Raw genomic sequence first — 13,048 nt, forward strand, 5'->3', positions numbered from 1 at the left:
GGCGCGGGCGTCGTGACCATGTTCTTCGTTCAGTGCGCCATACTCGCCGGTCCCGTCTCGAAGTGTTTATTTCTATTCTCACATTACATCGCCGCCGCACCATGTAAACCTGACGGGCGCGCGAGTGTTTGTTTCTGGCTTGTGCCTGCTTGGTCACCGCCGGGTTGACGGAATGGGCAACGGCAGATGGACCGGCTACTCGGCGCTCAGAGGTTGGGGCGACGACGACGCTCTCTCACACACTCCATCTATCTCTTTGGTGCCTTTCTCGTAGCGAGCATGACAAACCCGGACGGCCAAGAGTCCTGTTCTCGCCATGGCGTTGCGAGATGGCCTGGCAGAGCTACATCACGAATCACAGCCACCCCCCCTCCTCCCCCTTCCCCGACATGGCACCCAAAGCCAGATACCCACATCGGTGAGTTAGATCGATGGTCACGTAGGCGGGGAGGCCGCGGCTCGCGGTGAAGCTGTTTACAGAGTCGGGTACAGCGGCGTGCCGCATTTCCCTCTCGATCGAAACACCACCACCCGCGGCGCGTTTGCAGAGGAAAAATGGCCCCCCGGGCAGAAAAGCGGGGAGATGATGAGGTCTCCATCACCAAGCCTAAGCGGCTTCGAGCTCCAACCCGAAGTGGACTGAGGTGTCGGTGTGTGAGTGCGCATGTGTGTCTATCCGAGGGTTATCCGTCTCTCCAGATCCGTTTCCCGACCACAGCAACGTCGCCCGCGCCAATGGGGAGAGGGGTGGAGGGATGGCAGGGGTCGCGGTCAGCACACCATCTCGAGGGGGGGCTAGTCCTAAGCGTTGCACTTCTCAAAAAAGTCCAGCGGCTCCTTTCTTTAGCTTGCCGCCTAGCCTCACTGGCGTGTGATTGGGGGATACACAGTTGCCCACCCCCTGTTTGGGTGCTATGGCGTGCCTTTCTTGGCTGGCTTGGTGCGTGTTGGTAGTGTTGGTGCCGTTGCCTGGGGGCGGAGGACATTGGGAGAGGAAGACGAGCTCTCGAGGTTGCTGTGTAGAGAGAATAAAGATGATCACCACCAATCCGGTGCTTCCCGCCTCTACAGCACACCCTCTCCCTGAATGCGGTGGATATACGTTTAATTGTGGCTCGCAGCTGCTCGCGTTTCGCGGTTTTGGGTAGCGCGCAGGCAGGCATGGGACGGAGGGGGAGGAGAGGAGGAGAGAGCTGAGCTCTCCTCTCCGCCCGTCCATTGCTATAAGCTGGGTTGGTCTGGAGATATCCGCCAGTGACACAAGCTGGTTGGACGATGGTGATAGCGGAAACTGACAGACAGGGTGGGGAACCAGACGCATCTGACATGTGAAATCGATTTGGCGTTCGAGGCAGTCAGCGATGCGAGGGGACCTGTCCGCAGGCGATGGTGGGGATATTCGAGACAAGGCGATCTGATAGGGGTCATGGGCGTCCAGTTGCAGTCGTCACCGACACGTGAGCGATGCTACGACGGGAGAAACAAGGGCTTGGTGCGAGACATGATGTGCGACGTGGGAAAAAGGCGGGGAAGAACCCCCGGTAACTGTGGCGTCGAATGGTTCTTGATATCCGGCCCCGGTGAGGTGGACGCGGGGAATGCATGTATCTTGCTTTCTCCCTTGACTCTCAGCCGTTGCCAAGGGGGGTAGTATGATGCTACTCGATGTTTGTATGACGGCAGAGGCGGTATGCGAACGAGCGCTTATCGGGTTCGATGGCGATAGAGGCTCGGGTGGACCGTGAACTGATGGCAATCATCACCCCAAAAGGCCAAGCTTGCTCGTGACCGAGGGTTGACGGGGTCCCACAGGTGACTGGGGCGTGTGTGGGCATTCGACAGGACGAACGATCGTGGAATCCGGGGAGGGCTTATCGGGAGGGTGAACTCGGGCGGAGCACCAAGGGTCCTCCGTCCGCCCCACCGGTACGCCGACGCCGAGTTCGAGGAACATCGTGCCGGAGACGTGCCGGTACGGAGTACTTACACCCAACGCAGCTCGACATCACGGCACTGCGCAAACGCACACACACCCCCGCGCCTCCACAGCGGGAAGCGGAGCTTCGCGACATGGCGTGACACAGTGACACACGAAGTGATGCACTGGGGAGAGAGGGGGGGGGGGGGGGGGTGTATGGTCACGGCGAGAGGTTTCTGACACTTGCAAGTTTAGGCGCGGCAGGCGATCCCTGGACGACGAAACACAATGTTGACAATAGGCCACAATGGTGAGATTATCGTGACGCAGCTGCACGGATGGGGAGACGTGGTTTGAGAGTAAAGCCTCGCATCGCCAGGTTCTGGGGCCGGCGGGGCGGTACGTGGCGAGGAGTGAGGCCACGACTGCACACCTGGACCTGGGACTAGAGAACTGTATCCTTATCTGATTTTGGGTTATTCCAGCTTGCCCCAAAGGGGGAGCGCGCATCTCCCTGTCGTTATCCAAGCTAGATATGCAGACCCAAAACTTGGTCGTTTAACCTTTCCCAGACTGCGAGCCTGTTGTTGGGTTGGGGTAGAGAAAGAGAGAGAGAGAGAGGAGAGAGAGAGAGAGAGGAAAGGGAAAGGGAAGGACGAGTCGGATCACCGGTTTGATTGACGCCCGGATCCTGCACGGCCAAAGTCTGGAGTACGTTTTATTCTATTTCCTCCGCCCCCTCCCTCCCTGTGTTCTTTGCACGCTGCCCGCATTACGCGGGCGGAATGGCTAACGCCCGTTGGACATGCTTTTGGAAAGGTAAACATAAGCTCTCGCAGACGGGGAGAAGACTGCGGGGATTGGGTTTGGGCTCAGACCGTGCCTCCCACCTCGTCGTAGTCAGTGCTTGTCTCCTCCCCGCCGATTGGGGAGGCCTCTCCTTTTTTCGTCTCGGGCCTTTGGTGACTGGACTGGAGAGACTTTTGGGTGACAGTGAGATTTTGCGGGGGAGAAAGTCTGTCTACCCCCCTCGAGTTGAGAGTCGTTCTCGGGCAGGATGACCTTGTTCGCCGGGTAGCCAGCCCCTTTACTAACCCTCGTTACTCGAGGGTTTTAAGTTTTGATTCTTCTCCTTCATCTCCCCGTTGCCGTCGTTGTTGGGGAACTTACTTAGGTACCGTTACAAGGTGGTTCCTCGTGAGGTCGCACAGGTACATAGTAACGGCCATACACAGTTATGAAAGCCCATTACAAGTATTCGTTGCCGGGGAACACAGTTCTCCGCAGTTGAGCGGACGGGCGTACGCCAATTTTCGTCCTGTTTTCGCCTGTAAAGAAAAACTAACAATTCCCGTAGTGGGGATGGACATGCTTGCTGCGGTAGAGAAGAACCCCCTCCTTTCCCATGGGGCTAATGTTGGAGGGGGGGGAGATGAGGGACTTTGAGAATGTCGGACACATAGACTTCAAGTGACATTATCAGCCCGGGCCTCTGGCTGGAGACAATCTCGGCGCTTCTTCTACAGTTGTGGATATCTGGTGTTGAAGCGACCGGGTTGGCGCGAGGTGCGGATGAGGCACAGGGTGGAGAGAACCAGGCCAGTCTGGATGGACACCAGGGCTTCGGGATACCTTTTCCCCTCTTGGCCGAGGCTATACGAATTGTAGTGAGGGAGGGGGTTTGTTGAGATGTGAGAGAAGGATGGCAATGGGTTGCCGGTCAAGAACGCCACGACTAACCATTTGCCACGGTGAGGAGAGGCTATCCACCCCTTTCGTTGTGCTCTCCACGGCATTGACGGGGTTGTAGTCTAGCAAGCTCGACATCCTGCAGCGGCCAGATTCCATGACAGCCTCGTTTACCGTGTATGTTGCGCGAGGAGGTATGTGGTGGGGATGTGGGTATGAGTTGCGGTGGTGGGCGGAGGGAACCGTGCCAACAAGCGGGGTTGCGTAATGGTGCAGGCCGGCTAGGGCTACTCGACGGCCTCGCGCCATCTGGAATCCTCGCCGAGAAGAGGTTTCCTGTAGCGGCATCGATACATCGCATCGTGGTGGTTTACACCACGGACGATGACTCGGTTGCAATCCTACGGCTTGTGTTGGACGGGGCGTGTTGACGTGAGGTCATAGGGGTCCTGGGGAAGAGGTGATCGTCCACCCTCCCAAGGTCTGCTTCTCTCTCATCTTGTGTGATTGACATGGACATATGCGAAGATGCAAATCAGGGCCCTCGGGCTCCAGACGGTTCCAGTACCTATGGCAATCCTTTCTCGGTGGCCAGTCGCAGATCGACCGAGCCACACCAAGCAAGCAAGCGAGCTAGCTACCTGAACCCTCTACCTGAACCCTCTCTGCGTGCGTCACCCAGAACATCAGGTTTTCACCCTCCTTTCTAATCCAGGGTCCGACGATCGCTCGAGGGTTACAGCCATTGGGTTGGAGGGCGACGGGCGCAGACAAAACGGGCGAGAGGTGGAGGAGGTGTGGTCGCGGGAAGTAGTGGTGGTGGACAACGGGAGGGTTTGAGGGGGAGGGCGTGGTGAGAGATGGATGCGGGAGTGTTCCTGTCCATAACGATGGTGGTGGTGGTGGTGGTGGTGGTGGTGGTGGTGTTGATAGCGGCGGCGGTCGAGTAGAGACGAGTTGATGGTGGTGGTGTGTAGTTTGCGCGGCGGCGGCGGCGGCTTGTAAGAGGCTGTCCTCTCTGTTGGTTTGACCCTCCCTCCTCCGCCCAAGGGCCCTTGTCTGGACATGGGCAAGACCTTCATCTCGTATGCGTCCTGGTGGTACCCATACAAAGCCCCTACCGTCTCCTCCATACAGAGCAGTGGACTGGCCGTGGGGCCCCGACCTGCATGCTGTAGGCATGCAGTATGCAGTATGCGGAATGCGGTCTGGGTGTGCATGCGAATGTATGAGAATGCGCGTCCCTCACAGCCTCTGCAGATAGCGTGTGGCGGCGGTTGTGGTGGTGCCATGGCAAGGACATTGCATGGGTCATTGGCCATGAATGGATGGATGGATGGATGGACCTGATGGTGTATGGCATGCGACCGGGTTCCGATGATGAGACGCTGTTATCAGGGAACGAGAGATTTCTGGGCTGCCAACCACTGCCTACAGCTTTTCTGTGCCGTATACGGAGTACTGTGAAAGCGCTTCTGCTGCCACGATGCTACATGCCATCTACGGGTGCTGCTGCCTCTCTGCCTCTGTCCCTCTATTTGCGGCTCATATCGTGCATGACCTAGGACGTCTTCTTCGACGACAGTCAAGGAGGGGGTTTATCTAGATGCGGTATGCGATGCCAGGCCATACCGGGAAGGAGAATGTGCACGAGCTCGCGATTTCTTCTCTCTCGATATCAAAGACAAATCTTGCATTAAACCAAGTTTGAAATGCGAAAGCTCCCAACCTGCTACAGGCGTCGGGGAACCAGGCATATCGGCGCTCCTGGGGAAGAGTTTGCCGATTTCGTACTGTAGTTTGCTTCCCGTTAGGGAAAAGTCTGTGCGACTTATGGGGGGAGGGGTACGACGGAGGAGGAGGATGGCGAACAGCCAGCACAGAGAAAGCTAACTGATTTTTTGTTGGGAACCCACGTAGTAAGGTACCTGCTCAGTCGTGCCATGGTTGGATGCTTTCCCAGGGCTAAAGAAAACACTAAAGATGGATTTGGCTCTTGGATGGCGGTTTGGGGGGGGACGGGGGAGCCAGTGTCAGTGCCATCCTGGGTATCTTTAGCAACGACAACAGTCCAGTAGTCCAGTCATTGAGCACGGAGGAAAGGCCAGCCTGGTCGGTGTGCCTGTATGGATTTTACTTTTCCGGATATAACTCGGTTTTCCTCCATCTCCTAGCCGATGGGATGTGCGCTCTGACTATCTATCGTATGCTACTTGGGACGGTAGCGCCGGCTTCGGAGGCTGGAAAGACTGGAAGAGGCTGGCATGGCTTGTCAGTTGCGCGGTGCTTTTGCTCCTGTGCCGCCTCCCGCTTATTGAACCATCCTAGCAGACGGCGGCCGCGAGGACGCGTAGTATCGGCGAGCTTATTGTTGTCGTCTACCTACACTCTGCTTGAGGGGGGGTCGACGGCGGCGGATGCTGTCGCTGGCTGGTTTCGTCCAACATAAGAGGCTTTTTGGACGGACAAGGCCGGAGGCTGCTGCTAGTCCGCTAGTGCGCTGAGAGGCTGACATGGGGGGCTGAACGGCGGGTTTTGGCTAGCGAGCCCTGGCGCCCAGGAATAACAGCAGAGAGTGGGCGTGGCGCGCCAAAAGAGGCACCGAGAGAGATGGATGTTTTGCCAATGTTGTTGCGCGGGCGCGCGGTGCCAAGATGGACATCTGTCCGATGAACGTGGCGAGGCGGGGTTTGGGCCTGAGTCCGTTCCCACGGATGGGAGATGTCGTCGTCGCTGTGGAGTGAGCCTCAAGATGATGTGAAGTGACGGACAGGACAGGGTGGCGTTGTCCTATTTCTGTCTTGCGCATCTATCTGGGTCTCCACGATGTCCCGTTGGCTATTAAGCTGTCACAGATCCAGGGTGTGCGTATAAGGGGTCATGGGCTCGGCTGGGCCTGACTGACATGAGAAGGGTGTTCGCGATGGGTGATGGGAGTTCGCAGGTGCTCCATCAGCGGCATACCACAATGGGCGACGCGTGAAATCCTCCCAGGTAGTGTAGTCTGCATACATACATGGTAGACAAGGGTTTGCCAGCGATCCGCCCTGGGGACGGACGGTTAGTGGATAAAGCACCCGTCTTTGGACTACGACACCGACGACGAAGAGGGGTCCAGGGACCAAGACCCCAGAAAGCGAAGAAGTAACAACAAACCCTGGCAGCGGCAACGCGAACGGGAACGAGATGAGTGAGTGGTTAACGGACCAATCCACGGCGTGCAAAGCCCTTTGGGAAGCCGATGGTCGGGACATGTCAGATTCGAACACAGGACGGGGGATTGGGTGGCGGGGCGGAAACGTAAAAGAGAGCAAATTCAGCGAGGCACATATCGTGAGACAAGAACCCGACTCGGTGTAAACAGACGACCCCCCCCTGCGATTCGGCTTTTGCAGAGATTTTCGCTACCGCCGTCGCCCGCTGAGGCGATATGCAGGCATGATGGCACGATGGCACCCTCAGACTCTACGTCTGCTCCAACGGCCGATGCAGATTCGAGTACGAGAAGAGGGTCTGAAGTCGATGAGTTCGGTCATCAAAGTTACGTTTGGTTACAGTCGAGAAGCGTATTTCGGACGCCACAGACCGGTGACAAGAGAAGCGGGGTGGGTGGTCTCTGGGTCGTTCCAAAGCGAGAGAGAGAGAGGCTTTCTTTCTTCTTAGTTGCAACAAGAGATTGGATAGCTCGAACGTTGCAGTAGTGGTTGCAGTTCCACCGCTGGAGGGTCGTGTAATGGTGTGTGAATGTTCCACGCCGATGGCGATGGCGATGGCGACGGCGACGGCGACTCGTCACCAGCGGCGGTGCTGGCGACATCGGAGTGGGGTGTGGCATGACAATCACCCTACCCAAGAGCAAACCAAAAAGTCAAGTCGTTCTGAACGTTGCTGTACATTTCGCCTCATTCGTAAGCTCTAGCCTTCACAGCTGCCCTGCCGTAATGCGACAACGAGGACCCGAAGTCGTCGGTCAGTGGGGACGGGGGTGAGCGCGAGTGTGCCCCGTCGAGACGAGGTAAGGCCTGGCCAAGATACCAGGACCGGTGAGAGATGTGTTGCACACTCTACAGTAATTCAGAGATGCCACCATGTATCTAAGCCGTGGGCGAAGGGGGAGGGAGGGAGGATTGATGGAACAGGCTCTGGACCGCCGCCGGTCAACGAGTGTCAAGACACGCGATGAGACTCGCCCCAAGTGCCACCACACACACACACACACACACACCCCTCTTCGAGGCTGGCTCGAGTAGCTGTTGACACAGCTGCCGAGACCACAGCGGACGGGTCTATCGGCATGGTTGCTAAGCGCGGAGGGATGAGCGACGCTGCCAAACTGTGGGCAGACGACGGCCCCTTTTGGCCGTTGTTACCTAATGCACGCCGTATGGGGCCAGTTGCACATAGTAGGGGGTGGGTTCTGTATGTGAGCTTGCAGCAACAGCTCCAAGATGGTACGGTACGCACGCACGCACGTCTTACGAAAGGGTGAACGGGCATGTCGATCTTCCTCCTCCCGCTTGTGCCCATGTTTCTCCACACCCTCCCCGGAGAACAACAAGTGGATGAGCCGCAGCTGTCTGTGTCCATTGGTCTAGTCCATTGGTCTGCCTATTTTACCTACCTGCTCCTAGGGGTTCTGGACTGGGACGATATGGTGGTGAGTGGCTGTAGCAACCCAACCGGACCAGCTTCGGTATCCGCTGAGGCTTATCTGTGGATTCGTTGTCGTCTGCGACGATTCCAGCCCGGCCGCCGTTTCGATCCCCAGGGATTAGAGCAGTAGTGGTTTGCACACTTCGGACTACACAATCCCCGCCTCCGCAAGTCGGCTTCTGGGGACTCCATACGATCCAGGTGTTTGCGTTCCAGACCCCCTCGGGAAACCCAACCCCGCGAGACCCGGTTTTTGCTCCGTGCTGAGGCCCGGTGCTTATCCCGCTGCTCACAACCACATATCACGTCAAGGCTAGAACGGATTGGAACGAACGACTGACGAACAGTGAGGCCCTCCCCTGTCAGTCTAATCGCCATCTCAGGCCGATGTGGAGCAATAGGCGCACGTCGCAGATGCAAGCCCGGGGCGGCTGGTGACAAACAACAAGTGTTTACGCCGCGCACGTTTCTAACCCCCCGCCTCTCGCCCCTAACCGCGCCTCGGACAGACTGCCAACCTCGCCTCAGTGGGGTTCATGTGTGTGAGTGTACGTGTGCGTGCGCGCTGTTGGGAGAGCCCGTGAATGTTGCTCGTTTGTCCGTAGGGATGGCGGGGAACGGTGGCGGAAAAGGAGCTGGCGGCACGGACTATCTACTCTGCAAGGAAAGCCTCGGTGCGTTACGTCGCGTGGCATGACATGGCGAAGAGGAGGAAAAAGCAGGGAGAAAGGAGCACGATTCTACGTCGTTGGCAGGGCCCATAGGTGCCGTAGAGGAGCGGGTTGAGAGAGGAGAGGACGTGTTTCTTCACTGTCTGTTTATTCCCCGACCGCCCTCCCTCCCCGTCCGTCGTCTTTTCAACCTCGCTGGACCGGGAGGCAAGTCCACTTAGCGCGCGACTGTGCGTCTTATTCTGGGTTCCTCACATCCTTACGGCTTCGGAGAACAATGCTTTGTAGGTATTGTCTCGACGTGTCGGTAGCATTTTGCTATCATGTCGCTCACCGATGTCACTTCTTGCACACCACTACAGCACATGGACGCCCTAACATCTTCTCCATTCGGCCTGCTGCGTATGGGTTGTGATCCCCTTTTCGTATTTGGACGCCCCAACAAAACACTCCATTCGGGTGGTGACCAAAAATGGGTTGGAGGGTCGGGAGCTATCGTCCTGGCAAAGTGGCCCCTTCCGTGCCCGGCCACGATCAATCGCTGTTTTAACTGAAATATGCTTTTGGATCCGCCTAATCCTGAAATTGCGAGCTGCAGAAGTCCGGGCGTGTTGCGACGCTCTTGCTTGTGGGTGTGAGACTGACACCCAAGCCATTGGCCTCTCACATGTCGTCCACAACGCCCACAGACATCCTGCAACAGGACGTTCCAGGGTTCCATGAGGCGCTTCTTGGTCCTTGATGGCTTGCCGGCTGCAGACTGTGGCGTGCAGACAGGCGCGAATGGGTGTGAAGCGATGCTACCCTCTGCTCTACCTGACCACCCCTCGTTTGGTTACCGGTCAGAAAAGACCCTGAAGTGATGAAGGTGGATGGCGTTCATGACGCCAGCGATCGTCCCGAACTCTAGACTCTTCGAACTCCTCCTCAGCTTCTGCATCCCCGCACTGCCTGTGTTGAATGCATGCTTGGATGGATGAGGCCGATTGAAGGAGGGGGCCTCTGTTGATCACCTCTTGATCGCGAGGTGTGTGGGTGGACTAGCCCTGTGGTTTGTTGATAAGTCTAGGCGACGATAATCTATGTTGGTCATAGAAATAAGGGTCCAGACAACATCCCTGATCTGTAGTGCTATGATGTCAAATCTGGGGTCATGGATGATATTTCACATGCTATTGTGTAAAAGAACATGTGAGATCTTGAATGTCAAATGGGAAGCCGTAAGATCATCGAGATGAGCGGCTTGATGCCAGCAGTTGCAACTGTGTCTAAGAAAACAGAGTTGATCATCTCCGGCCATTTCTCGTGTTTGTAGAACTACCGATTTGATAGAACCACGTCCACTACAGCTCGTAACACGTAAGTGTAGATCACTTTGCGTTCCCCAGCTGGGTGATTGGCACCGATAGTTGTCATTACACCTCTATAGGAAGGTTAGTCGGGTACACCAAGCCTGGACTATAGGCGTGGATGAACTGTGCTGAAACCCTTGATGTATTTGGGATGCTTGGAGTTCGGCTTATGAAGGAAACAGTGAAAGACGATATTATACTAGTGTTTTGTGTTGATTTCAAAGATGATACTTGTAAAGGAATCGACATCTACAGTTATAACAAAGTCATCATGCCATTTCCCGGGAGGAAAGCAGGTTTGAATTAAAGTATTGCGGTTTTCATAAGCGCAACCGGCTCAATGATATTTGTTTTACTTCAATCGATAATATCAGGTGTCTTACTGAAAGCTTGAAAGTCGAGATGACAAGACTGAAGCTTTCTCATATGGTTACGATGAGGATGAATACAGGTGTTTAAGTATAGTCACCCACGTGGAACTTTGAATCATGATTCTGAATGTGCTCCAAGAATAACGATTCATGTGAAATGATAATCACAGTCTGTATTTGGTGAGAACGAACACTTCAAATTTTTAACCCGGAAGTCTCAGAGCTAGTAAAGTATTGTACAGAAATTGAAAAATGTGGTGATGAACATTGAAAACTATGATCCAACAGCCGAATGACTTGCCGCAATAGACATATTCCCCGCATCCTTATTTTCTTTCCTTATGTACGCCTTTAGTTCCTTTAGCTGCTTTCTCAGTCTCTTTGCTTCAGCCTGGCATTCTTCTGTCGACAAAAAACCATCACGCTGGGTTGGGGCTGTTAACTCCGCAGGCACCATAATAGCCGTGTTGACTTTTCCAGCTATAGCAGACTTCTCTTGTGTCAGGCAATTATCTGGGCCCGGAGTAATGGGAGCGCCGGCGGCTTTCAGACGCAACGGAGGTTGCTCAACTTTGCCATCTTCAAAATCTTGATTTCCAGTCTGTTGGTTAACTTCTGGAGACCCACCACTGTTTGCGGTCTTTGCTCCATGGTTGTAATCAGAAATAAAAGGTTGATAAGTGACTTTTCCAGACTTATGCAAATCTGTTTCATCACGGACAAGAATGTGGACGAGCAGTTGGAACATCATGACAAGGAGAAGTATACAGTGTGCAGCAAGCTTGACCACAAGAGTTAATTCATAGCAAACGTTGACGAGGATTCTGGCCGCTTTCAAATATGTTCGTTTGAGCAGTGCAGATATCTCTGACACAATGACGTGGTCAACTTTTGTTTTTACTGCCCATTTCGTCGATACTGCATTGAGTCAACAAAATCTATTGTTGCTGCTGTTACAGAGTTCAGTCGCAACAAACCTCTGTGCTTGCTTATCGTCCTCCATGTACTTTTCCTCTGTCCCTTGGGTTCGAACTTGTCGTACCAAGAAGAGGTATGATCAACCGGCCAGATCTGATATCGAAAAGATTCTGCTCCTTTAACGGTAGGGTGCCACAGGAAAATCCGACTGACGGGTCGATTTCCTAAGCAGCCTCGGATAACCGGGAGCTCAATATCCTGAAGGTTTGTCATTTCTGACGGATGGAAACAACCAGGCGGTGGAGGTGTTATGATTGTCGCAACTTCCCCCTGGGATATGCGCCACGCAAATATGAGAGATGCGCCCTTTATGTACTTGCTCCACGCCTTGAGGGATTTCTGGGATTTGAGGCATGCCGGATTATCTGGTTCCATGAGTGGCCCCATAGCAACTCGCAAAGTCTGCATTCCATCTTTTTTGGCTATTCTGTGAACGTCATCTGGGTTGGTACCGCTCCAAAGGACCTGTTGATCCTTGAGCCACCCCTCACCGTCGAATTGTTTGATAATGTCGCATGCCTCCTGCAGACTAAGATACTGAGGCCATACTGTGCATAAAAGTGTATGCTGATCCTGTGTCTGCTGCGAAGCCCAGCAACTTGGCTTATAAGATATGGCCGTAGCGGAAAGAACACCCATGATAGTGTGTATCCTTTGATCCAAGGAATTGATGAAAAGATGAGTGATCGGGCAGCACATGGGTGGCTGGATGAGGCCCACTGCATCTTATAGAATTTGGCTTTCAATAATAACTGTTTGCCTCGGTAACAGGAGCTAGAACTGCTGACCAGAAGAGTCACTCGTGTCGAGGAAACTCAATGAGAAGTTTGATCTTATCTTACTCCCACGGCGAGATAAGAGTCTGCAGCGCGGTTGGCCACGAAGGAAGAAGCCTCTATGGAAATTACCTCTAAAGTTTTGGAGTTGAGTTCGACATCATCATCGAAGAGAGCTGGCAATCGCGCAAAAGCAAAATGGCGCGATAAACAAAGTGTTTCACAAGCGTAAATGAGATTACTACGGATTCATGATCCGTTCGGATAGTAGTCGGCGTGTTTGTAAGGGCTGCAAGGCTTGATATCTGATCACTGGATTGTAGCTTCGACGTGAACTGGACCAGTTACTTCACTAGTAACCGTAACCAGTTCCTGAAAGTTGCTCTACCGGTGACAAGTTATACTGGCATACCAAGTCGAAAGGTATGAACCACCACGGTTAAAAGCTCTGAAGCATTTGTATCGGAACAACGTGACTTGCAATTGGTAAGCAAAACGTATATCGTAGGGAATGTGAGTGTTCAAGGGACGTGTAGTAAGATGCTAGAAAGGAGTTCATGTCTGGAGCAGAAGAACGGATTTGGTTTTGTACTCGAGGCCTTTCCAGGAACTCCCAAATCCAACCTGCTGCTGTGCGTCG

General features: G+C 54.4%; 3 protein-coding genes across 3 annotated transcripts; all 3 read right to left on the minus strand.

The window, feature by feature from the left end:
- Positions 1-575: 575 nt before the first annotated feature.
- LY79DRAFT_97530 (uncharacterized protein) lies at positions 576-1,494 on the minus strand. Its single transcript, XM_060565267.1, has one exon. The coding sequence runs from the start codon at positions 1,326-1,328 to the stop codon at positions 684-686; it is 645 nt and encodes a 214-aa protein (XP_060407502.1). The 5' UTR covers positions 1,329-1,494; the 3' UTR covers positions 576-683.
- A 7,169-nt stretch (positions 1,495-8,663) lies between these two features.
- LY79DRAFT_572304 (uncharacterized protein) lies at positions 8,664-9,281 on the minus strand. The gene has a single exon (XM_060559342.1). It carries the CDS (start codon positions 8,953-8,955, stop codon positions 8,785-8,787), a length of 171 nt encoding a protein of 56 aa, XP_060407503.1. The 5' UTR covers positions 8,956-9,281; the 3' UTR covers positions 8,664-8,784.
- Positions 9,282-10,928: 1,647 nt separating this feature from the next.
- On the minus strand, positions 10,929-12,621 carry LY79DRAFT_663789 (uncharacterized protein; the record flags this gene model as incomplete). Its single annotated transcript, XM_060562850.1, has 2 exons — positions 11,632-12,621; positions 10,929-11,572 (listed from the first exon to the last, which is right to left on the minus strand). The coding sequence occupies exons 1-2, from the start codon at positions 12,329-12,331 to the stop codon at positions 10,929-10,931; spliced, it is 1,344 nt and encodes a 447-aa protein (XP_060407504.1). The 5' UTR covers positions 12,332-12,621.
- Between the last annotated feature and the right edge of the window lie 427 nt (positions 12,622-13,048).

Source organism: Colletotrichum navitas (assembly GCF_030913465.1).
Source record: "Colletotrichum navitas strain CBS 125086 chromosome Unknown LY79scaffold_146, whole genome shotgun sequence".
Lineage (NCBI taxonomy): Eukaryota > Fungi > Ascomycota > Sordariomycetes > Glomerellales > Glomerellaceae > Colletotrichum > Colletotrichum navitas.